The 26,123-nt window shown below is 42.8% G+C and overlaps 2 protein-coding genes across 2 annotated transcripts in view; one reads left to right on the top strand and one right to left on the bottom strand.

Moving 5' to 3' along the window:
• The window catches only part of KNOP1 (lysine rich nucleolar protein 1), a 268,616-nt gene that overhangs the window by 195,628 nt on the left and 46,865 nt on the right, over positions 1-26,123 (top strand). The gene's annotated exons all lie outside the window — the stretch shown is intronic.
• Positions 1-26,123, bottom strand: part of IQCK (IQ motif containing K) — a 62,285-nt gene that overhangs the window by 8,312 nt on the left and 27,850 nt on the right. The window contains exons 7-8 of the mRNA XM_060786291.2: positions 10,083-10,167; positions 6,262-6,373 (exon numbers count right to left, since the gene is read on the bottom strand). Coding sequence (XP_060642274.2) covers positions 6,262-6,373; positions 10,083-10,167 — 197 coding nt within the window. The remainder of the gene's footprint in view (positions 1-6,261; positions 6,374-10,082; positions 10,168-26,123) is intronic.

The raw sequence follows: 26,123 nt of genomic DNA, 5'->3' as shown, positions 1-26,123 counted from the left end.
TCCTAATAGCCTTTCTGATGAGTTTTGTATTCATGTTTGTACATGTGTATAAGGGAAGGAAAGACAACCTCCAGTCCTTTTATCCTGTTCCCCTGCCTCCACGGCCTTGAATGCATTTTACGGAAGAATTCTGAAAGATTGTCCATATGTTGTGTCATTTCGGTGAGTCGAATTAAAAGAACTGACTGAATTTTGGAACCTGGCTGAGCCCAGTATACTCCTAACCCCCATGTAGCTATTCTGATCCAAAACTATGGCCTTTCAAAGGCACCCCTACTAACTGTGGGAGCGCATTGGTGCAGCCGCACGACACCCCCCCCCCCCTCTCCGGGGTCTCATGACTTCTATAGCGGCATTCTCAGCTGTCACTGCCAAGATCAAGTATACAAACCATCCCTGGCATTTGGAAAACGCTTTATGCAAACACCACACACCAATGCACGACTTGGTCATGTGCAAAAAGCTTTCTGTTTAGGAGGCGGCTCAACAGCATTGTGCAACTCAGTTCAATGTTTTTCAACTCCATAGTTACAGAGAAATCCTTTTGCAGATATTGCTGTACGAATGGGTCTCATGCCGTTCTCCATTGCTGACCTCTATTTCTGCTAACTGCCTTCCGGAATATCCACATCAAGGGTGGATACATTTCACCCTCCAGATATCATGGGCAAATAACCTAACCCCTGTTAATGATCTGAACTGCAACACTGATGCTCATGGTGGATGATGGACGTTGCTGTCGAATGTATCTGGTGGCTGCTGGACTGTCCACCCAGCTTTTGAAAGCTACAAGGAGCATTTCAAACAATCTAGAAGGGGAAGTGCACATGCCTCACAAAGTAAAATCTTGAGACCTACCCACTGATAAGTTCAAAATAAAAATATGAAGTTACAGGAAAAGGAGTGGTAGCTTTCGTGCTAGTCCTCTGAATAGCAGCAATTGTTTTCAAAACACAGATGTGCCTTTGTTCGGGGAGGGAAACTGAACAAACAATTTGTTATCATGGGATTGAACTAAAAGATGAAGGGTTATGAAATCCTCCAAAAGCTCACAGCCCCACCCTCTGCTCTTAGGTTTGCCCAGCAACTGAAAACAGAATCCTGAAGGATGATACGTAGTTCTTGCAAGTTAAGGCAGTCATAACATATGGTCCTGTGTCATTTAAACAGAACTGTTTTCCAAGAGGAATGTCCTTTGGCTCCTCCTTCTGTACAGTGTTGAAGAAGAGTCAGTGATTGATTGATTGATTGATTAGTCATAAGTGACTGATTGATCAGGGCACAGTTTGCAACCCGTCCTTAAAGGAACTGCATTGTACAAAGGTGTATTGGCAGAAATTGGAAAAGTTAGGCTTTGGGACTACAATCCCACAATTCCTTCAGCCACTACCATTCATGACCACGCTTCCAACGTACGAGGGCACTGGAAATTGTTCAAATACTCCAAGTAATTTTGCCAGACTTTTGAATAATCTTGCCTTTACTAACCACCTAAAAAAAGAAAGGTGCATCCCTCTACTAAAATCTATTAAACTTGCAGAAAGCTAATACAGTGTTTTTCAAGCTAGTTTATTTTTGGTGGGCGTCTTTATGTGTATGGCATGTAGTAATATAGCAAGTTCAATTACAAATGAAACTTAAATGATCACAATTTCAAGAAATCAGCTTTAAACATTGGTATAAAGTATAGATGGTTTCAGTTTTCAACTTTTTTCTGAATCTTCTCTGACAAGCTATTAAGCTGATTTCTTTCACATTTTTAAATAACCACTTTCTCTTTAAAGGTATCACAGTATTTTTCCACTTTCTTGTTAGTATCAATCTAGAATGTTTTTCATTTTGATTCTATTTGTCACAATAAAAGCAATGATATGTGAACAGTACTGAATCAGTCGAATGCCCAGCTTTAGGAATAACTTGTTGCCATTTTCCCAAAACTTCCAAAACTTCTAAAACATGAAAATGCATCCTCTTTCCCTAAGAACAATGCCAAGGATCAGATCTCTGTTTTCCCTACAGCAGAACCCGACTCCTTGCAAACATATGACTCCAAAGTCGCACTCCTTTCTCTTCCCATTAGAAAAGGAGCAAGTGACAAGACTGTGTTCCATTGCAGATCTGCCACTCCCAAAGGTACACCACCTCTCTCTCCTTCCCATGGAGAAGAGTGGCGGGTGGGCCAGACTCCTCTGGTCTCCCACAATTTTGGAATATTAAAGTCTCTTATATAGCAATATTTCTTGCTGGTGTTGTTCCAAAGTTGTAAATGAATGACATGATTTCCCAGCCTGAATCATCCTGGCTTCATCTCAGTTCCTGACAGATGCGGACTCTCCTTAATTAGTGTTGGTAAATGTAAGGAGCCTTGTGTTGATTTCCATAGTTGAGCCATAGTCTCTGATAATGTAAACATATTGTTTTCCCCCAAAAGTTCAACAAGCCAGCAGAGTCAGCAGTTAATCGTTTGTCACTGGTCATCAATGTCAGCAACTTTTAATTACAGTTCATGAATTCTTCAATTCTTTTTTGTAGTTTTCCAGGCCTCATCTTAGGAGGCATCTATAGACTATATAGACCCCAACCATACATGTTTCATACAATTCCATTCAAGTCATGCATCATATTTCATGACACACTGTTGCTGGGAAAATCCATCCATGACAAGGCTCAAAGGAAAAAGGAAAGGTCAAAGAGGGTGGTAGCTAATATTATTCCTTTCAATCAAAAAGTCCAGAAGGCGTCAACCTTGCAAACTCTAGTTCTTCTACACCCCCTTCTTTCCATTCACAGCACTACTGATCTCATCACAGAAACTTCAGGAAGAACAAGCGTGCCCAAACAAATGGTGTAGTAAAGCTAGTGCTTTTCGGATACAGGACCAGTTGTCTTTGCCGCAAAGTGCAAGCACAGAGATATCCATTGTATCAGACAGAATGTCATCATAATGTGCTGTGTTTACAATACATGATTAAAGCCTTTAGGCATCTTCCAAAAATAAAGGGCAACATGTCTCCAGACCCTTTCATCATCCAGTGTGTGCTGTTTCACTTCTGCTTTGTCGCATCAACGCTGCACTTTCATCTTGTACTATAGGTCTTCCCAGGAATCTCCATTATAATTTTAAATTTCAGGAGGTGGGACAGGATTTTATACATCTCATTTTACCAGCCAATCTGGCAAACTTTATGCACTTTGTTGTTCCAGCCACAAAATGAAACAGCATAAAGCTGCACACAGCTTTAAACTTGTAGCTTCTGTTCTGATGGATATACAATTCCCAATGTCAAGATGACAATAATATCAAATTAAAACCAAGGCTTGTAGAAAGTTTCTTTACACTTCCAAAAATGCAAAGAACCGAAAGAGAACTAAGCATACTCAAGGACCATAAAAATGTTGCTCAGTTTTTAAAAGATGAATGCAAAATGGAATCCTGAAAGGTGTGTCTGGCTCACGTTTTGAATGTACGACTCACAGCAAGATTTCATTGTAGGTTTTAGTTCTTATTGCCCATTAACTGTAATGATATAAATATTAAAGATTGCACTTAGCTTGAAAAGTAGTAGACTGGTTGTTGTTCAGTGCCTTCAAGCTGACTCTGGCTTATGGAGACCCTATCATAGGGTTTTCTTGGCAAATATTTACTTAGAGACTCCAAACTCCCCATAAGGCAGTCTATTACACTCTGAAACAGTTCTTACAGTACAGCAATTCTTCATAATGTTTAAGTGGAATCTCTTGTCTTGTAATTTGCACCTACTGGTTCACCAGAAAACAGTCTCGCTCCATCTTCTATAGGGATTTGAATCCGGACACTCAAACCCAATGACAATAACACATTACAGAAAAATCCCAACCCAAAGAGCAACACACACACACACACTGAAATTTTAATTTATTCCAAAAGAGAGACTTTAACTTGTGATTATTTGAAGGAGGAGGAGGGGGGAAACTGCTATAGGAGGAGGTGGGGGGAAGAATGCTATAAAGATCAATTTTCAAAGAAAAGAAAAGAGCCCAATAACTAACAAGGGAAAAGAAATATTACACATTTTAGACAGATTAATTCCTACCAAGCATGACATCACCATTGCATATATTAATTTCTATTCCATTTCTCAACTATCGCAATTCCCTGGTTAACACCATTTCATCTGTTCATTATATCAACTGATTTATTCCTCTTTACCAAGCAGTTCAATAACCATTCTCATTTTCTTATTACCAGGGGTTGTGAATATTTTCATTCAGGAGCCTACATCATTTGTGCTTAAATCAATCCATTCATAATTAATGGCTAGATGACGTTTCTGATGGCTTTTTCTAATCTAGCTAATTTAAGATTGATAGTGGGCTTGTTCCTAAAGCTATTTCCTCTTCTTCCCGATACATTCTATTTATTATTGGCCTTAAATAACTGACCTGAAGCACCAATACAGTTGCAAGGGATATCTGCCACTGAACTCCTGAGGGCTGAACCTGGCATATTCAGGGACCCCTGCTAAGATGTTGTCTATAGGGAAAGAACGGCTGCTTAGTGACAGAATACATGCTTTGCACGCATAAAGTCAGTATTTCCAATTAGAAAGAAAAGACAAAGAAGGGGAGAGGTAGAAGCCCTGGGGAGTGTTGTCAGGCAGTGGAGAAAATATTTGGTGAGACGGAAAAATAGTTTTCTTTGGGATAAGTTATTTTCTGTCATATTGCTGTTTCTGGAAGGAAGAGATATTTATAGGGCAAGCAACAATCTCTCAGTCGCTACATATACAGGCAGCCCCCAAGCTACAAACAACAACAACAACAACAACAAAAAACAGTATTTAAAACTCAACCTATCTCCCCTAGGGAACTGTAGAGAGGTTCTGTAGAATAGAATAGAATAGAATAGAATAGAACAAAATAGCTTTATTGTCATTGTCCACTGCACAATGAAATTAAATGCTTTCCCCAGCACACATCACAAAACAACACACCAATCCTTCCACATTCTAATCACTATTGCTACAGCAATGCGAAGCCATGGAGTTCAATACAGTTACAACTCTAGGACAAAACCTCTCACTCTCAGCCTTTACCTTTGTCACCCAGTACCTGCCAAAAAGAATACACTGGGTGAGATGAGTCCCCAAGAATGCTCTGAGCTTTCCTAAGGCTTTCTGTAGGATTGCTCTTAAGTTGAATTTGTATGTAGGTCAGAACATATACATTTTAAATGCAACTCCAGCTATTTATTTATTTTGTATTGTCAAAGGCTTTTTATTTGTTTGTTTGTTTGTTTGTTTATGGCATTTACGGCGACTCAAGGTGGTTCACAGAAATAGCAATTTTAGTCCCATACATTCATAAAAATACAGTTAAAAATGTTCGACTCAATATTAAAAAATATATATAAACTATTTAAAAACTAGATCGATAGATAGATAGCTAGATAGATAGACAGACAGACAGACAGACAGACAGACATACGGACAGACAAGCTTTGGGGAGCATAGAGAAGGGGGAATGTCTTGTTTCCTTTGTTGTTTGTGCTGCTGTTCTGATGATTTCACCTCACTTCCTGTTCCTGTGAGGATTGGATTTTGAAAAATGTGGCTTGTTGTGGAAACAAGGATGGGGGATAAACCTTCAGTGGAGACTACTTTTCCCCATGATATTAACTCTTCCAGGAGTGGATTTTCCTCCCTTCCTTCCAAGGAGATTTCTCTCACTTTCTGTTGTCTCAACCTTGTTCTTAACTAGGAGTTGTATGTAAGTTGGATGTCTGTAACTTGGGGACGGCCTGTAGTCTACAGCCATCCTCCCAATCTGCTATCTCTCCTCCAGCACGCCACCAAGTACTGAATACAGGTTGCTTCTGTCCACTCTCTGACACTCTTTCAGCTTGAACCATTTTGTTGAGGATTCTACCAATAACTGTCCAAGAAAGTTATGTCTCCAAATTCTGATCCCAATAACCTCTCTTCCAGGGAATCTTATGTTGTCTTTTTCAACCATCCAATGATCTCCCCTTCCTTGAAATAATTCTTTTTTATTTCCCCTTGCTGCTCTTTATGCCTGGACTTTCCTCTCAGAATGTCTTTGTGCAACCATTTCCATGATTTCCTGCAGAGATCATAGCAAAACTCACTTTAAAAAAAAGTCTTTGGATCATCTCAAATACCTGCCAAGCCAAAGTGCTTGTATTGAGACAATCATATGTTTCCCCCTGTTTCCATAGCTTCCCTTTCCCCCCTCTTTATTTATGACTAGTTTATAACTTACGTTTTTTCTCTTGCTTGGCCCAGAATTCTCGCACCCGCTTAAAGATGTTTTTAGTCTCCCTCAAATGTTTTTGCCACTGGCGTAATTCTTGAACTTCAGGATCACAGCGAACCTGGAAAAATTAAAAGGAATGTGTTTGCAAGAAATCCATTTGCTATCAATCCTCCTTTAACACTCAAACCACTCTTGCTTGTGCGCATACAAGAGACCTTTGTCATCCAGTCACATCCCTTACGGCTTTTTACCACTTTAATCGTTCTTTTTACTCACAATATCCACACTGGCCATTTAATGACAGCTGAAGCTAGCTTTAAACTGAAGCAACCAAACAACAAAATCCCACAAAATTGTGCATTGTTCTGTGGTTTGAGTAATCATCTTCTGGACCTCAAAATGATTCCAGGATTTGTATTGTCAAAGGCTTTTATGGCCGGAATCACTGGGTTGTTGTAGGTTTTTTCGGGCAATGATTCCAGAATTTCCTATATAATTCCAGGATTAACTATATAACCTACAACGATTCCAGGATTTCCTATATAATCCTCTGCACATCAAACCACTTTCTTCAGAACTAGTTTGAAGCTGTCCCCTTTCTTTTTTCCTTGTAAATTCATTGAACAAGGATATTGGTAAAATGATGCCTACAGTTCCACTTAGTTCAGCTACAACTGGGAAAAACAAGGACTTTGACCACTAAATAAGAATTCTGGCCTACAATGAAGTTGTTGTTTAGTCCTGAAATTTTTATTGCACTGAGAACTAGAGACTATCATCATGGATTTGTATAAAAGGACTCAGGTCACCAGGAGAGACAAACAAGGTGTAGTGTTTAGTTTGCAAATCTTCCTTAGCCAGAATGGTTGCAGAATGCAAAGAGCAATTACCCTTCTGCCAAAAAAACCAAAAAACTAAAAAAACACCAAAACACTTTTCTAGCCTCTGGTTTGAGCATCACTGAATTCAGAGCAAGTCCAAGCTGATGCAGATACTCTAGCAAAACTGGAATCAAACCAAGTAAGCATTCATAAAACAGGGCAGAGGGGGATGAAAACAAAACAAATGACCTTTCAAAAGGAGGCCTTCTGCGCCAAGACCCATACATTAAGGCTTGGAGTCACTGAATTTAAAACACTCTGGCCCAATCTGTTGTAAAAGAGTAGAGGTAGTGAGTGATTCAAGATGCCATCTGTCAGCCTGATTGATGATCGATTCATTCTTCTCACCTCCCAGAGGCACAGACTGGAGGCAGAGCTGGTCCTAATCCGGGTCATGGTCTGACAGGCACAGCATAAAGCGACCTCAGTGATGCTAAGCAAGCAGCTAGCATCTGGTCAATATTTGAATGAGAATAGTGTTGTCTTGGAACAGCATGCTTGCTGCCTTGAGCTCAAAAATAAAACATCACTGAAATATGAATTAGAGCTGTCACCTGAGTTTTAGTTGATGAATCTATTGCATGAATTTACAAATAGGTAACTAAAACAATTCAATCCCTACCCACAGTGTTGTGAACCTACATTTACTGTATATATTGTCAGCATTATGATGAGCAACGGTGTGGGCTGAGATAGGACCCAGAACTAGGAATTGCAGGTCAGATGGCAATCAACACTGAACTTGACCTTGGAAGGAACTAGCTGCAACAAGTTATGCATTCTTTTTTCCAATAGTGAAGTGATAACTATATCAGTATTATGGATACAACTCAATGTGCAAGTACTTAAATATTCTTTACATCCATGGTAATGAACTAGTTTAGCAGGAGGGGCATATCTGTCCATTCTGTTTCCCCTTTCTTTTGCTTTCCTTTCTCTTCTGTGTGCGATAAAGGATCACTGTCAGACTATAAGAAAGCATTTTACAATCATTTCTGCTAGCTACTTTAGAATCACATACCCAATCACCCAGGAAGAGGTCTGCTTGAACTCAATGTGATTTTTTATCATACAGATGTAGAGGATTGTGCTGCATGCTAGCAGTTCTGAATAGGCTTGTACATTTCGGCTGACCCCTGATCTGCTTCTGCTGGTTGGATTCCTGTAGACCCCATATCTGTTTTTGCGCACCTCCTGAAAATGGGCGGGTAGTTGGAAAGCTGCTTTTGGTCCGCAGCTGAAAAATGTGGCTAGATCTGGCCCACTGACAGCAATGGGGAACTTACGAAGTTTCCCTTTCTGTTCCTGGGACCCTTTCCTTTTTTCCCCTTCAAGGGAGCCTGGGTTTCAGCATTGGGGTTAAGGAAGCAGACACAGCTTACATAAGACACATCAAGACATCCTTCAATTCCAATTGGCCCAACAGGCAGGGATCACAGGGAAACGATGTGCGAGCAGCACGCAGCAGCCTCTTTGCGCACCTCATGATGCCGAATAGGGGAGGAGAATCCATGATCAGCTGTCGTCCCATTATGGACAGGAAAACGTAATGGCTGGGCCCTTGCCGTTACAGCCATCTGAACATGCCGGATTAGCTGAAGGGAACTGACCACTCCGAGTCCATGCACAAGCCTACTTCTGAATGCAGACTCAATCCAAACCACACAATCCATATTTTGCTGATCACAAACACAAACTGAAGGAAGGGCTATTCTTTTAGAGTCATTGCTGTTCATTCTAACCAGGATGTAACTGTGATTTTAAAGAGGTTGAAGAAGCAGATTCATCTGGGTATGCCCAACATCATCACAGCATGACAAACGTGCTAATTCGCCTTGGAGTCCCTCCAGGGAGATAGAGCAGAACGTAAATAAAGCATTATTATTATTATTATTATTATTATTATTATTATTATTCAAAAAAGAAAGGGAAAACAAGAAAATGGCCTAAACCTGGATGTATTCACCATATACCAAGCTCTTGAAAGAGGCAGTGGACAAGAACCTGCTACAGTGAGATCGTCATCATCATCAACCAATGGCCCAACAAGTTCAGTCCAGGATGGACAATGGTCCATAGTGTGTGTTGTGGTTTATGCAACCCTCTTTTGATAGTGAAGGCAGTTCAACAAGAGAGCCAAATGTCCAGGCTGCGCTGGCCCTTTTCAAGCAAAGAGTGGGCAGTCATCTGTTGTGGATGTTCTAGCTCCAGACTGTCTAAAAAGAGATGGCTATGGGGTTATGCATACTACGCAGTCTCTTTTACCTCTACAACTCTACAGTTTAAAGTTGTATCCAAATTCCTTTCTGCTTAATGGAGCAATTTGGAAGGAAAGTAAGCTCAGATGAGACATGTTTTCATGATGCTACAAGGGTGGTTCCTAAACCTGGGTACAAACATCTGGGCGCACTCAATTCCCAGATTTTTTGACCAAGATTTCCAAAAAGTGTCACATGCTCAAACATGAGGAACAAACATTTTATCAGGCCTTTCTTTGTGTGCTCAACAAGCAAAATGTATGTCAGGGCCCTTCCAGACAAGCCTATGTCCAAGGATCTGATCCGGGGTTTTCTGTTTATCCCAGATTATCTGGCAGTGCAGATTCATATAATCCAGTTTAAAGCAGAAAACCTGGGATCAGATCCTGGGATATAGGGACTGTCTGGAAGGGCCTGCAGAGAGAGAAAGAGGAAGTTCTTCACCCTTGATTATGCCAGGTCCTCTTACTGTGTCATGAAAAAAATAAGCAGAGGACTACCTTGTGACCTCCTTGGTGACAGTTCTCAAATCACAAGGCAACCTTTTACACAAAAACTGTTAAACCATGCGTGTCTTCATAGATATTTATAGCACCTGCTACTTAAAATGTATGTAAGGGGTTTTCCCCAAGACATCTGCAATCGCAAAGATTCAACATCAAGCAAAATAATTACAGTTGACTCCTACCCGATAACCTCTCCAGAATGATTGAATTATGTTGCTTGCTTCTTCTTCGGACAGCAGCAGAGAGAGTGCAATTGGTGGTCTAGGACTAAAGCAAATGTGCGTGTTAATTGTGCATCTTTGACAACTTTGACAAAGATATATCTATCCCTCTCCCCTCCCCAGCTGCTTTGCCATCTCACTTAGGGAATGATGAGAAGTATAGTTCAGCACACTCAGAGGGTACCAGGCTGATGGAGATGGTACTTTTATTGGAGAGTGAAAGTGACTGACAACATTCAATTAACAACGAAAATGTCCCGTGCCTCAGTGTCTCTCTCTCCCACACACACACACACACACACACAGTGACACACATTTATTTAGGCTTGCAAGTACATTTGCAAAATTCTAAGCAGATTGATAGCCATGTAGAACCATGATGGAATCAGTCAATTAACATTGCTTGACATTGCAACACATAATTTTATTTAATTCTTAATAAGAACTATATAGCCATTTGTAAAAAAGATTACAGTAGTTTTCCAACCCTAAATGCAATACAAACTAATTATTCTGGGAGCAATGTGTCTGCCCTTATGTTTAAAGAGACTTAGTCAGAGTAGGCCGTTCTGAAAACTGCACTTCAAGATGAAGGGCTAAGGTTGACACTCAGGCAGGCAATGGGAGCAACATGAAAATTAAACACAATGGTTTGGTTGTGTGTGTGTGTGTTTTTACACAGAATGGAGTTGGGGAGGGGTAGTATATCATATTTCCCAAAATGTTTCAGATTGCTCCAAGATTTCTGAACAAGTCTCCAAAAATGTGTAGCTATACTAGGCATGGGCAAACTTTCTATCTTGGGGGCCGTATACATGGCTGGGAAGTAGGGGGTTCTCCCCAAGATCCCTCCCTGCCCTTTCCTCCCCTTCCTCTTCTCTTTTGGAGGCAGAAAGTGAAGGAAAGATGGGAAACATTTGGATCCCAAAAGGGTTGGTCTTGGTCAGGATAAGATGGTGAATGGGAGAGAAAAAATGTATCCATGAGACCTCGTATTGCTTACTCCTGATATAGAACCCTAGCGCTGGATGAGACCCCCAAGGGCCATCCAGTCCAACCCCACACCATGCAGGAAAGCACTATCCAAGCACTGCCAATAGACAGCCTCTGCAGAAAAGCCTCCAGGGAAGGAGACTCCACCACACTCCAAGGCAGCCTATGCCACTCTCCGACAACTCTTATTCTCAGGAAATTCTTCCTAATCTTTTCAGTAGAATCTCTTTCCCTGCCATTTGAAACCATTGCTTCCTTGTGCCTGGGTCTCTAGAGCGGCCGAAATTCAGTTTCCCCTCTCCTCCTCCTCAATGGGACACTCTTTTAAATCTTGAAACATGGTTCTCATGTTCCTTCTCTATTTTCTCTTCTCCCAGCTAAACATCCCCCAGAAGGAAGGAAAAAGAAAGGGAGGAAAAGAATGATGGAAGGAAGGAAGAGTGGAAGGGAATGGAGGGAGGAAGGAAAGAGAGAAGGAAGGAAGGAAAGACAAAAGGGAGGGAAAGAAGGAGAAAGAGAGGGAAGGAAAGACGAAAGGGAAGAAGAGAAGCATGGAAGGATGAGTGGAAGGGAATGGAGGGAGGGAGGGAGGGAGGGGAGGGAAGAGAGAAGGAAGATAAGGCAAAAGGGAAGGGAAGAAGGAAGGAAGGAAGGAAGGAAGGAAGGAAGGAAGGAAGGAGAAAAAGAAAGAAGGAAAGGGGGAATGGAGGAAAGACGAAAAGTTGGAAGGGTGGAAGGGAATGGAGGGAGAGAGGGCAGGAGGGAGGAAAGGGAGGAAAGAGAGAAGGAAGAAAAGACAAAAGGGAAGGAAGGAAGGAGAGAGGTAAGGAAAGAGAAAGAAAGGAAAGGAGGGAGGGAAGAGGGAGGGAAGGATGAAATGGTGGAAGGGAAGGAGGAGGGAAAGAGAGAAGGAAGAAGGAAGGAAAGAGGGAAGGAAGGTGAAAGGATGGAAGGGAAGGAAGGAGGGAGGGAGGGAGGAAAGAGAGAGGGAAGAATAGGATGGTGAGAGAGGAGGGCCTGAGAAAAGAGCCCAAGGGGCCATATCTGGCCTCCAGGCCTGGTTCTGCCCATAACTGACCTATACCTTACATATATTTGAGTATGCTTTTAAAAAATCCAAACAGCTCATATATTTTCTATCTCTAGCGGTGAGAAGTGGTGGCATCATGATGTAAGTTTAGAGACTTTACCAGATAGCTCTGCCCATGATATTTTGAACTGTATCATAAAATAAAGAAGGCAGCTGTTAAGAACGCTCTTGTGAAATTAGCTATGGCCACCTTCATATCCTTCGATTTTAAATCAGAAGGATCTGTCAGGGATTTGGTACAGGACGAAGTAGAAAAGGTATGCATAACTCTAGTCCAGTGCAAAAGATCTAAATGTTCAGGAAGCAAGCAGAGAGGAGAGATCACCGGGAGATTTCCATCATCTTGACAGGCCGCTGTGAAGGAGCCAAAGTCATGCCAGGTCCATTTTGGTCTGGAGGAATATCAGTAATTGGCTTCAGGTCAAATAAAAATAGCACATGAGCAGAAGTAATAGCCCATCAACAGCAAACTGAGGAAGAGGGAATATGTTATTTGTGGCAAGAGACAGCTGCAATGCTACAAGATGAATCAGAGCTGACAACCAAATGCACACAGGCTGTACGCAGTGCGTTTATGTCCAAATTAAATATTATTGACTGAATGTCAATCAACATATACAGCACAACAACAACAAATTTATTGTTGTTGTAGTAGTATATAGCAAAGATGCTTCAGCTGGTCATAAAAAAAGTCCTGGAATTATTTTCCATCTCATTTACTGTTGATTATATTGCACTTTTAAAAATAAGTTTCACCACCGTGGAACAGAACTGCAATCCACTTGTGCCTTGCTTTTGAGGCTTAATTAGTATTAGCACAACATTATGCAAATGTCTGGCCACAGAGAAAACAGCCACTTTTCTGAGCTGGGAAATATTGCATTTTGCAAACCTTGGTTTTTAGATCGCACATGGAAGTTGTCGATGTAACTTCATTTCTTCCCATGACGTCTTCGAGACAGTCCTCAGCACTTAACATTCATAACAATCCTGCTATATATTCTTGGTATTTCCATTAGTCCTAAAGCACTGGCTATTTCTTGAAGGTATCCTTGTACAATCCCAGACACGCAGGTCATGAGTTATTAAAAGGCAGGTGAAATGGAGACACTTGTTGGCAAACTAAGGAACTGCCCTGGAATGGCACAGTGATGCATTCTGGAGAACAGGTCCTCCCCATGATCCTCCAATGCTCGTGATCCCCCAGTGTCATGCATCAAGACACAGGCAAGCATCTTGATGCCTGACAATAAACCAGTTCCTTGAGTTTCCATCTTCACTATGATTATTGGGAATCCCAATTAAGACACCCAACCAACGCAATGCTGAAACTCAGCAGGCCAGTGTCTGGTCAGTTCTTGACTGAGTTACTAGCTGGACAGTCCATGCATATTCCTCAAGTTCCATGATAAAGGGAAAAAAGCAGCCTATGAATGTCACAGAGAACAAGGTTTGAGACGGTCCCTGCCAGAGGCAAATTTAAAATAAAGGGCATGGCAAGTTAGCAGAGACTATGTCTGTTAAGGTGCCATGGTGAAATAAGATGTATGGTTTGAATGGAATTGCATAAAAGATAAATGAATGAGAACTAATAATTTAGGAGACATCACTCTGAAGATTAAGGTCTAGAAAACAACTACACTCAGGAACTGTAATTAAAAGTTGCTGAAATGCTGACAGTTGATGACCTGCAACAATGATTAACTGTTGAACTTTTGGGGAGAAACAATGTGTTTATATTGATCAGAGACAATGGCTCTTTAAGTTAAGAAAATGTTTACAAGGTTCTTTTCCTTAAGAAGGAAGTCAACACAAACCTTGTGTTTACCAACACCAATTATGAAGAGTCAACATCTGCCAGGGAACTGAGATGAAGCAGGATGTTTCAGGCTGGGAAAACATCTATTATTCATTTACAACTTAGCAGAAATATTGCTATATAAGAGACCTTATTACATTCCAAAAATTGTGACAGACAGTGGTGCTATTCACCCGCCGTGCTCTATTGAAAGAGATACTGTATTTGGAGAGTGTCAGATCTGCTATGGGAAAGCAGGATTCTGGTCACTTGCTCCTTTTCTCAAGGAAAAAGAAAGGAGTGCAATTTTGGAGTCATGGTCTTAGGTAAAGAGGATGCATTTTGATGTTTTAGAAGTTTTGGAGTTTTGGCATTTTGGAAGTTTTGAAACTGCGCATTGGCAGGCTGCAGGAAAAGCAGAGTCTAGCCTTTTCCAGGAGATAGGGGAAATTATGATGTACGCATGAGGATGAATGAATGTGTATATGGGTAATGTGAATGCTGAGTAAAACTGTAATTCCCTTTTTGTTTGTTAGTCAGCCAATGTAATTGTAAGTTGTTTGTGAATTCAATGTAGTTACATAGAATCTGTATGTCTGTATGTCTAAATGTTGTAAAAGTGTAAAAGTTCTGATATCCTTTCTCTTACTGGAAAATTATAATAGTTTAGCATAATCTTCATTTAAATGAGACCTCCATATTCAGAAATAATATATCACCAGGTAGAGCAAGAGAAGATTATTATTGAGCTCCTCAAGAGCATATGGCCAACCTGTACTAGCCCAACAAAGTGAATCAAATTCTTATGTCTTTTCATTTTTTTCTCCCTCAAAGATGAAGTTATTCGATCTTAGGAGTTGGGTCTTTCTCTCTCTACCACCTTCCTTTTCTTATTCTTTTTTTCTTTTGCGGGGCGGACTGCCTTGGCAAAAGCTCCGGTATAGATGTGCACATGGATAACGCAGGCGTTAATCTAGGCCAAACGTGCTGGGCGGATTTTGACGTTCACTGTGTCTGACAATCTACAGTTCAGCCCCTGCAGTGATTCTTGTTCCAGTGTATTTAGAAGCAGAGCACGCTCTTCCCTGCTTGCCACATCTACCCTGATACAAGGCGGAGGAGTGGGGGTTGGAGGGGGACGCTTTCGTCTGGATTTCCTTTTTGTGTATGGACTTCACAAACCCAGGAAGGAATCTCGTCCTGACATTCTTTCCAGGATGGCAGTAGAAAGGGATCTGCTAAGCATTTTGCGGACATACAAGATGACAAACTATACCCCAAAGGGGTTTACAGTATGCTTATTTTTAGACTGAAAAGAGACAGGGTAGAGGAGCAGAAAATAACATGCAACCCAAATGGTCACAGAAGGCAATGATTCACAGCTTATTAGTTTAGTTAGAAATGAAAAGTCCGCTTGCCATCGGGGAAAGAATGGCAAGAAGAATTTAGAAGACAAGTCAAAATGGGATTATCGAGAGAGAGAGAGAGAGCTCTGCCGGCCTAGGCTACTTGTCCTTCCCCTTTCCATGGCCATTGTTTTCTACTTTTCTTTTTCTGCCCCTGGATTTATTTCTTTGCTTTTATTATCCTGCCTTTTTTCCAAATAGAATGCAGGGCAGCTGATGACACCAATTAAAACAAGGGACATAAATTAAACATTAGTAATAAAATGTTTAAAAAACAATAAAGGATCTAAAATATTAAAACAGCAATACTTTTAATTACAGTGGGCTTTTGGTATCTTCCGGAGCTTGGTTTCAGGATAGCAAAATCTGTGAGTTTCATATACAATGACGGAGTAAAACGGTCACTCCTACTGCAGAACCAAGGGCTGCTTTTTAGATGTATGTATTTATTTATTTATCTATCATGTCAGAAGCGAATTGAGGGTGCAGTTATAATGTATTGTATATACTCTAGTATACACTGACCCGGATATCAGCTGAGGCACAAAAGTATAAACCGAGGGTGGGAAATGCAGCAGCTACTGGTAAATTTCAAAATAAAAACAGACACCAATAAAATTACATTAATGAGGCATTAGTAGGTTAAATGTTTTTGAATATTTATATGAAATTGTAATTTAAGATAAGACTGTCCAACTCTGATTAAACCATTATTCTAACCTTCTTCAGTGTAAATGTGCTTACAATCCTTCCAATAATAATGAGAGTAAAATAAGAAATGTAATAAATTATTATTATTATTATTATTATTATTATTATTATTAAAAATAATAACTTTACTCTTATATCCTGCCCCCATCTTCCCTAAGTGACTCGGGGCAGCTTACAGATGGCACAAAGTGCCTAACAGCAAACATACAAGTGAACACAATATAAAATACAATAAAATAAAATACATGTCCATATAAAAACATATAATAGTAATAGAGTAAAAAGTGTAAATGTAATAATAACAATAATAGAGTAAAATAATAAATGCAACAATAATAGAGTATAATAATAATAATAATAATAATAATAATAATAAATAGAGTAAAATAATAAATAACTTTGACTCGGGTATAAGCCCAAGGGGACATTTTGAGCCTAAAAAAGGACTGAAAAACTTTGACAAGTAACTGGTCACTTGGAGTGTCTCTGGTGTGGCTATGAGAAGGCCCTCTATTGTGCATGTGGCAGGGCTCAGGTTGCATTGTAGAAGATGGTCTGTGGTTTCCTCTTCTCCACACTCGCATGTCATGCACTTCAATTTGTATCCTCATGTCTTAAGGTTGGCTCTGCATCTCATGGTGCCAGAGCGCAGTCTGTTCAGTGCCTTCGAAATCACCAGTTTTCTGTGTGCCCAGGGGGAGTCTCTCATCCAGTCTCAGCCACTGATTGAGGTTCCGGGTTTTCCCTTGCCACTTTTGGACTCTTGCTTGCTGAGATGTTCCTGTGAGTATCTCTGTAGATCTTAGAAAGCTGTTTCTTGATTTAAGGTGTTGGCTTGCTAGCTGATATACGAACAGAGGATGGGCCAGAGATGTCAATGCCTTGGTCCTCTTCATTAGAGGCTGCTACTTCCGGACAGATGTCAGGTAGTGCAATATTGTATAAACAGTATAATTTCTCCAGTGGTGTAGGGCATAGACATCCTGTGATAATGCAGCATGTTTAATTAAGAGCCACATCCACTGCTTTAATGTGGTCAGATGAATTCCACACTGGGCATGTGTACTTAGCAGCAGAGTAGCAAAGAACAAGGGCAGATGTCTTCACTGTCTCAGGTTGTGATCCCCAAGTTGTGTCAGTCAGATTTTGTACGATATTATTTATAGCACCCACTTTTTGCTTGATATTCAAGCAATGCTTCTTGTATGCCATAGCACAGTCCAGAGTGACTTCCAAATATTTGGGTGTGCTGCAATGCTCCAGTGGGAGTCTTTCCCAGATAATCCTCACAGCTCAAGATGCTTGTCTGTTCTTCAGGTCTGCGTTTTAGATGGATTAGGAATCAGCTGTTTTTTCCTGTAATAGGCAGTAAGAGCACCTGAAGCTTTGGAGAGCTTCTGTTGAACCATTTCAAAGCTCCCTTCTTGGGTGGTGATGGCATGATCGCCAGCATAGACAGTGGCTGATCATTTGTGTTACTGATAACCATTGATGGAGCAAGCACACTCCCCTGAGGTAGGCCATTCTTCTGTTTTTGCCAACTCCTTCTCTGGCCCTGGAACTCAACAAAAAAGCTCCTGTTTGCAGCAGATTTCCTATGAACCGAGTGACATGGTAGTCTTTTGTGATATTATAATTTTTTCTCAGGAGAAGGCGATGTTTTTTAGATTATTTTAATATTTTCAATCAATGGATGGCTGAATCTGTGGATGTGGAATCTCTGGATATGAAGAACCAACTGTACAATAAAGCGATTTTAAAAGGAGACTGAACATGTAGTGGACACACACAGACCTTTCTGCATAGCCATTTTGCATAACCACTGAATGACCAAATACTTGTTCAAACATAAAGGACTTTATATATACATGCTGGCAAAAAGAGAACAGGGAGGGACCAGTCTGGTCTCCCATAGCAGGAAGGTTCTCTTATGTTCTAGCCAAACATACCTCTGATGGTGTTCGACCCTTGGAGAAAGCCTTTCCTTAAGGTTCATAAAACTATGTACTGTAGAATTAATGCAGTTTGACAACTCTTTTAACTGGCAACATGTCTCAGTTTTATGGAATTTTGGGATTTGGAGTTTGGTGAAGCACAGGCATGCTTTGGAAGAGAAAGGTAAACAATGAAAAGTAAACAAAAGTAAACAATGTGTAAAATTACAACTCTCATGATTCCATTACCTTGAGCCATACCAGTGCAAGTGGTGTCAAACTGCATTCATTCTATAGTGTAGATGCACCCTAGGACACTGGGAAATCAGGGTTTGAATCCCATGGAACCAACTGGGTGACTCTAGACAAGCCATGCTCTCTCGGCTTCAGAGGAAGGCAAGGGCAAACCCACTCTGATTAAATTCTTCCAAACTACAGGAAAGGAGATTCCACTTGAACATTAGGAAGAATGTTTAAAAAGCAATGCTTTTGGATTTGGAAAGATTAGCCGTTTGTGAGAAACGTTGCCCGGGGTATGCCCGACTGTATTTACTCAGTCTTTGAGGAGGCTCTTTCCATGTCCAGACCCAAAATTAATAAGAACATCAGTCCTGGCCTTGTCTTACTCAACTGCAGAGTATGCCTGCCCTGTTTGGCATAGGTCCGCCCATGCAAAGCAGGTGAACATAGCATTGAATGAAACATGCAGAATAATCAGACACAAGGTGTCTTAAACCTACACCTGTTGATACAAGCTAGCTGGCATGCTCCCCCCCCCCCCCCGATGTGTGATGGGAAGTTGCTGCTAAATGTGAGAGAAATAAGGTTGAACACTGTGAAAGCCATCCACTACATGGCTACCAGCCTCCTCCCAGTAAACTCAAATCAAGAAAAAGATTTATAAGAACTACCACTCCTCTTGGCATCCCTCCAGCAACAGCAAGGGTATCTCTCTGGGCAGCTAAATCAGGAAATCCCAACTGGATGCCCCCCCTCCCCCGCGAGGGTCTTCCTCCAGGGGCAAACCAAGAATGGGCAACCTGGAAGTCCCTGAATAGACTCAGAAGCGGAGTGGGCAGATCAAAAGACAACCTGGCAAAATGGCACTATAATAACAATAATAACACTTTATTTTTACCCCGCTACCATCTCCCCAAGGGACTCGGTGCGGCTTACATGAGGCCGAGCCCAACTACAACGATACAAGCAATTAAAATAAAAAACATAGACAATAAAATATACAACATTATCAATAAGACAACACACAATTAAAAACAGTGGGAAGGCCAAATGTAAAGTTAAAATTGGAAGTAATGCTAGGACATGGACGAAAAGGTGATAGTGGTGTTTGTGGAAGGGCATACGAGCAGACCTAAAGAAATGTAAAGTGCTTTGGAGGACAGAGTGCTATGGGATCATTATTCCGGGAAGGCACACTGGAACAGCCACGTCTTCAAGCTCCTCCTGAAGACTGCCAGAGTTGAGGCCTGTCTGATGTTTTTAGGGAGTGAGTTCCAGAGTCGAGGGGCCACCACTGAAAAGGCCCTCTCTCTCGTCCCCACCTATCGCGCCTGGGGGATCGAGAGCAGGGCCTCTCCGGATGATCGAAGGGATCATGTGGGTTCGTAAATGGAGATGCGGTCATGCAGGTAGGCGGGTCCCAAACCGTTCAGGGCTTTGTAGGTAAGAACTTGCGCCTTGAATTGGGTCCGGTAAATGAATGGCAGCCAGTGGAGCAGCCAGTGGAGCTGGGGGGGTTGACCGCTCCCTGCAAGGAGCCCCAGTTAACAACCTGGCTGCCGCCCATTGGATCATCTGGAATTTCCGGGCCGTTTTCAAGGGCAGCCCCACGTAGAGTACATTGCAGTAATCCAGTCTAGAGGTGACTAAGGCGTGGACCACTTTGGCCAGATCCGCCTTCCCGAGGTACGGTCGCAGTTGGCGCACGATTCTTAATTGCACTACCTTAATTGCATGGCAGACCCCTCGGTCCTAAGGTCTTGCTGATCAATGCCAGATCCGTCAATGGTAAGACCGCTGCCATTCAGGACCTGATCCTGGATGAGGTGGCGGATCTGGCTTGCATTACCGAGACCTGGCTGGACGAGCTGGGGGGAGTAAATCTCACTCAGCTGTGCCCACCGGGTTTCGGAGTGCATCAGCATGCCAGGCTGGGGTGGCGGGGAGGAGGGGTCGCAGTCGTCTATCGGCAATCCATCGCCGTGGTTAGATGCTCTGTTCCGCAATCATCTGGGTTTGAGTGTGTCCACCTGAGGGTGGGGAACCGTGATAGCGTGGGGTTTCTGCTGGTGTACCGCCCACCCCGTGACCCAGTAGCTTCCCTGTCTGAGCTAGCAGAGGTGGTCTCTAATTCGGCCTTGGTTTCACAGTGCCTAGTTGTGCTGGGAGACTTTAACATTCATGCCGAGACCTCCTTGACTGGTGCAGCTCAGGATTTCATGGCCGCCATGACGACCATGGGGCTATCACAAATCATATCTGGTCCCACCCACCAGGCTGGACACACACTCGATCTAGTCTTTGTGGCGGACAGTAGAATGATCAGAGTGGAAGAACAAAATATCCTTCCTGTGTCATGGTCTGATCACTATCTGGTCAGTTTTAGACTCTCTGCGACCCTTAACCTCCGCAGGGGTGGAGGACAGATTAAGATGGTCCGACTCAGGAGACTGATGGATCCGGAGGGATTCCTGAGGAATCTTGGGGTTCTTCCTGCCATGGAGCCTAGCGATTCTGTTGACGTCTTGGTCGATCTCTACAATAGGGAAATGACCAGGGTGATAGATAAGATCACTCCCGAACGCCCCATCATGTTGCGTCATGACATGCCGTCTCCCTGGTTCACCGAGGAGTTGGTTGTGATGAAGCACACGAGAAGGGGGCTAGAGTGCATTTGGAGGAGATCTCAGGACGTGTCTGACCAAGCACGGGCTAAAGCCTCTCTTAGGGCGTATACCGTAGCTATACGGATAGCCAAGGAGTCCTTCACGACTGTCCGTATAGCGTCTGCAGCAAATAGATCATCGGAGTTGTTTCGGGTCATCGGGGAACTCCTTCAGCCACCTGTGGTGGAGGAGACCTTCGACAACCCAGCAACTCGGTGTCGCGAGTTCGCACACCATTTTGCAGGCAAAGTTCCTCAGATACGCCTTGAGCTCGACTCCAATTTCATCACAGTGCCAGAGGAGGTGATTGAGGCATCTGCTTGTCCAATTTTGTGGGATTCTTTTAGGCTTGTTCTTCCTGAGACCGTGGAAGAGGTCCTTGGGGCTGTGAGGGCGACCACGTCGGCTCTAGACCCTTGCCCATCTTGGTTAATTAAATCCGCCAGGGAGGGATTGGTTGATTGGTTTGTGTTGATCATTAATGCATCGCTGGAGAGGGGGATTTTTCCATCTCATCTGAAACAGGTTGTGGTTTGTCCACTCCTCAAAAAGGCCTCCCTTGACTTCACGGTGCTGAACAATTTCAGACCAATCTCCAATCTCCCTTTTTTGGGTAAGGTGCTGGAGCGGGTGGTTGCCTCCCAGCTCCAGGGCTTTTTAGATGACATCAACTACCTAGATCAGTCACAGTCTGGTTTCAGGCCTGGTCACGGCACCGAGACAGCCTTGGTCGCCTTGGTGGATGACCTCCATAGAGAGCTGGACAGGGGGAGTGTGACTCTGTTGGTTCTCTTGGACATCTCAGCGGCTTTCGATACCATCGATCATGGTATCCTTCTGGGTCGACTCTCTGGGATGGGTCTCGGGGGCACGGTTTTGTCGTGGCTCCGGTCCTTCCTGTAGGGACGAACCCAGATGGTGAAGCTGGGAGATGCCTGCTCGGACCCCTGGCCTTTGACCTGTGGGGTCCCGCAAGGCTCTATTCTGTCTCCCATGCTTTTTAACATCTACATGAAACCGCTGGGAGAGGTCATCCGGAGTTTTGGAGTTAGGTGCCATCTCTACGCAGATGACACACAACTCTACTACTCTCTTCCACCTAATTCCAAGTAGGCCTCTCAGGTGCTGAACGTTTGGTGGGGACGCGAGACAGGGCCTTTTCTGTGGTGGCCCCCCGACTCTGGAACACCCTCCCAAAAGATCTTAGACAGGCCCCTACATTGGCAGTCTTTAGAAAGAACTTGAAGACCTGGCTGTTCCGATGTGCCTTTCCAGAATAGGAAACTCCAATAACAAGTCCCAGAAGCACTTTATTAGAATTAAGATTGCTGCACACTGCACACTGCACTTACCCTATAATCCTTACATATCACCTGTCACGTCAGCACTTTTAATCCTGTACCCATTACTCTGGCCCGGCCCAGTTTCATAGTGTCTTGACGTATTGTTTATTGCTTGTTGTTTAATATTGCTTTAACTGTTTTTAATTTGCTTTAGGTGTTGTATTGTTATGTTGTGTTTTGAGGCCTTGGCCTTTGTAAGCCGCATCGAGTCATTCGGGAGATGCTAGCGAGGTACAAATAAAGTTAATAATAATAATAATAATAATACCTAAAAGAATCCTATACCTTGTGTGACTGTGGAGCAGAACAGACAACTCTGCATCTGTCTGCTTATCCATTGTACCCTGCCTCATGTACAGAGAAGGAATTGTTGGAGGCTACAGACAATGCCGTTGCTGTTGCCCTTTTTTGGTCAAAAGATATTTAGCCGCCTACACACCTTCTATTTTTATCAGTTTTATACTTATTTATACAATGCTTTTGATACGAAATAAATAAATTAGGAAGAACTTCCTAAAGCTGCCTGAGGGCTGAGAAAAGCGGTCTATAAATAAAGTAAATAAATAAATAATTGTGAGAACTGTTCAGCAATGGACTCTCTGCAGTGGAGTGTGGTGGAGGCTCCTTATTTGGAGTCTTTTACACAGAGGCTGGATGGCCATCTGTCAGGGGTGCTTTGAATGCCATTTTCCTGCTTCTTGGCAGGGGGTTGGACTGGATGGCCCACAAGGTCTCTTCCAACTGAATGATTCTATGATTCTAGGTTCCAGTTAGTCAGATATGATTTAACTTCCTTCCTTCATTGTAAAGTACTTGTTGTTGTTGTTGTTCATTCGTTCAGTCGTCTCCGACTCTTCGTGACCTCATGGACCAGCCCACGCCAGAGCTCCCTGTCGGCCGTTACCACTCCCAGCTCCCTCAAGGTCAGTCCAGTCACTTCAAGGATGCCATCCATCCATCTTGCCCTTGGTCGGCCCCTCTTCCTTTTGCCTTCCACTTTCCCCAGCATAATTGTCTTCTCTAGGCTTTCCTGTCTCCTCATGATGTGGCCAAAGTACTTCAACTTTGTCTCTAGTATCTTTCCCTCCAGTGAGCAGTCAGGCTTTATTTCCTGGAGGATGGACTGGTTGGATCTTCTTGCAGTCCAAGGCACTCTCAGAACTTTCCTCCAACACCACAGCTCAAAAGCATCGATCTTCCTTCGCTCAGCCTTCCCTAAGGTCCAGCTCTCACATCCGTAGGTTACTACAGGGAAGACCATGGCTTTGACTAGGCGGATCTTTGTTGCCAGTCTGATGTCTCTACTCTTTACTATTTTATCGAGACTGGACATTGCTCTCCTCCCAAGAAGTAAGCGTCTTCTGATTTCCTGGCCACAGTCTGCATCTGCAGTAATCTTTGCACCTAGAAATACAAAGTCTGTCACGGCCTCCACGGTTTCTCCCTCTATTTTCCAGTTGTCAATCATTCTTGTTGCCATAATCTTGGTTTTTTTGACGTTTAGCTGCAACCCGGCTTTTGCGCTTTCTTCTTTCACCTTGATTAAAAGGCTCCTCAACTCCTCCTCGCTTTCGGCCATCAGAGTGGTGTCATCTGCATATCTGAGGTTGTTAATGTTTCTTCCAGCAATTTTCACCCCAGCTTTGCATTCATCTAGCCCCGCACATCGCATGATGTGTTCTGCATACAAGTTAAAAAGGTTGGGTGAGAGGATGCAGCCTTGCCGTACGCCTTTCCCAATCTTGAACCAGTCTGTTGTTCCGTGGTCAGTTCTTACTGTTGCTACTTGGTCCTTGTACAGATTCCTCAGGAGAGAGACAAGGTGGCTTGGGATGCCCATCCCACTAAGAACTTGCCACAATTTATGATGATCCACACAGTCAAAGGCTTTAGAATAGTCAATGAAGCAGAAGTAGATGTTTTTCTGAAACTCCCTGCCTTTCTCCATTATCCAGCGGATATTGGCAATTTGGTCTCTCGTTCCTCTACCTTTTCTAAACCCAGCTTGAACATCTGGCAACTCTCGCTCCATGTATTGCTGGAGTCTTCCTTGCAGGATCTTGAGCATTACCTTACTGGCATGAGAAATAAGGGCCACTGTACGGAAGTTGGAGCAGTCTTTCGCATTTCCCTTTTTTGGTATGGGGATAAAAGTTGATTTTTTCCAGTCTGATGGCCATTCTTGTGTTTTCCATATTTGCTGGCAAATGGCATGCATCACCTTGACAGCATCATCTTTTAAGATTTTAAACAGTTCAGCTGGGATCCCGTCGTCTCCTGCTGCCTTGTTGTTAACAATGCTTCTTAAGGCCCATTCAACCTCACTCCTCAGGATGTCTGGTTCTAATTCATTCACCACACCGTCAAAACTATCCTCGATATTATTATCCTTCCTATACAGATCTTCTGTATAGTCTCGCCACCTTCTCTTGATCTCTTCAGCTTCTGTTAGGTCCCTGCCATCTTTGTTTCTTATCATACCAATTTTTGCCTGAAATTTACCTCCAATGTTTCTAATTTTCTGGAAGAGGTCTCTTGTCCTTCCTATTCTGTTGTCTTCTTCCACTTCCATGCATTGCTTATTTAAAAATAGTTCCTTATCTCTTCTGGCTAACCTCTGGAATTGCGCATTTAACTGGGCATATCTCCCCTTATCCCTGTTTCCTTTTGCTTTCCTCCTTTCTTGGGCTACTTCCAGTGTCTCAGCAGACAACCATTTTGCCTTCTTGGTTTTCTTTTTCTTTGGGACGTACTTTGTTGCCGCCTCCTGAACAATGTCTCGGACTTCTGTCCATAGTTCTTCTGGGACTCTGTTTACTAAATCTAGTCCTTCAAATCTGTTCTTCACTTCCACTGTATATTTGCTAGGAATGTTAGTGAGATCATATCTAACTGGTCTGTGTATTTTCCCTGATCTCTTTAGTTTTATTCTAAATTGGGCAATAAGAAGTTCGTGATCTGAGCTACAGTCAGCCCCAGGTCTTGTTTTCACCGACTGGATGGATGTCCGCCACCTTTGGCTGCAAAGGATGTAGTCAATCTGATTTCGGTGTTGACCGTCTGGTGAGGTCCATGTGTAAAGCCGTCTTTTAGGTTGTTGGAAGAGAGTATTCGTTATACACAGCGAGTTTTCCTGGCAAAATTCTATCAGCCTGCGTCCCGCTTCATTTTGTTCTCCCAGACCATGCTTGCCTGTGATCCCTGTTGTCATTTGACTTCCCACCTTGGCATTCCAGTCTCCTGTAATGAAAATAATGTCTCTTTTTGGTGTATTATCCAGTAGGTCCTGCAGATCCTCATAGAACTGATCTACTTCTGCTTCTTCAGCAGTTGTGGTTGGGGCGTATATTTGGATCACTGTAATGTTGAAAGGCTTTCCTTGCACTCGAATTGAGATCATTCTGTCATTTTTTGGGTTGTATCCAAGCACCGCTTTAGCGAATTTCTTATTAATTATGAAGGCTACTCCATTTCTTCGATGTTCCTCTTGTCCGCAGTAGTAGATCTGGTGGTCTTCTGATGTGAAGTGGCCCATTCCAGTCCATTTCAGTTCGCTGACCCCCAGAATGTCTATCTTTAGTCTTGACATCTCACCAATAACAACATTCAATTTGCCCTGGCTCATAGATCTTACATTCCAGGTTCCTATGGTGTGTTGATCTTTAGAGCATCGGATTCGTCGTTCACCTCCAGTACCGTCGGCCGCTAGCCTTCCTTTCGGCTTTGAGCTAGCTGCGTCATCACATCTGGGGCTAGTTGAACTTATCCTCTGCTCCTCCCCAGTAGCATTTTGGCCATCTTCCGACCTGGGAGTCCCATCT

This window comes from Anolis sagrei, chromosome X (genome assembly GCF_037176765.1).
Source record: "Anolis sagrei isolate rAnoSag1 chromosome X, rAnoSag1.mat, whole genome shotgun sequence".
Lineage (NCBI taxonomy): Eukaryota > Metazoa > Chordata > Lepidosauria > Squamata > Dactyloidae > Anolis > Anolis sagrei.
The sequence above is the reverse complement of the archived record's forward strand: the minus strand, read 5'-3'. Positions and strand labels throughout refer to the sequence as shown.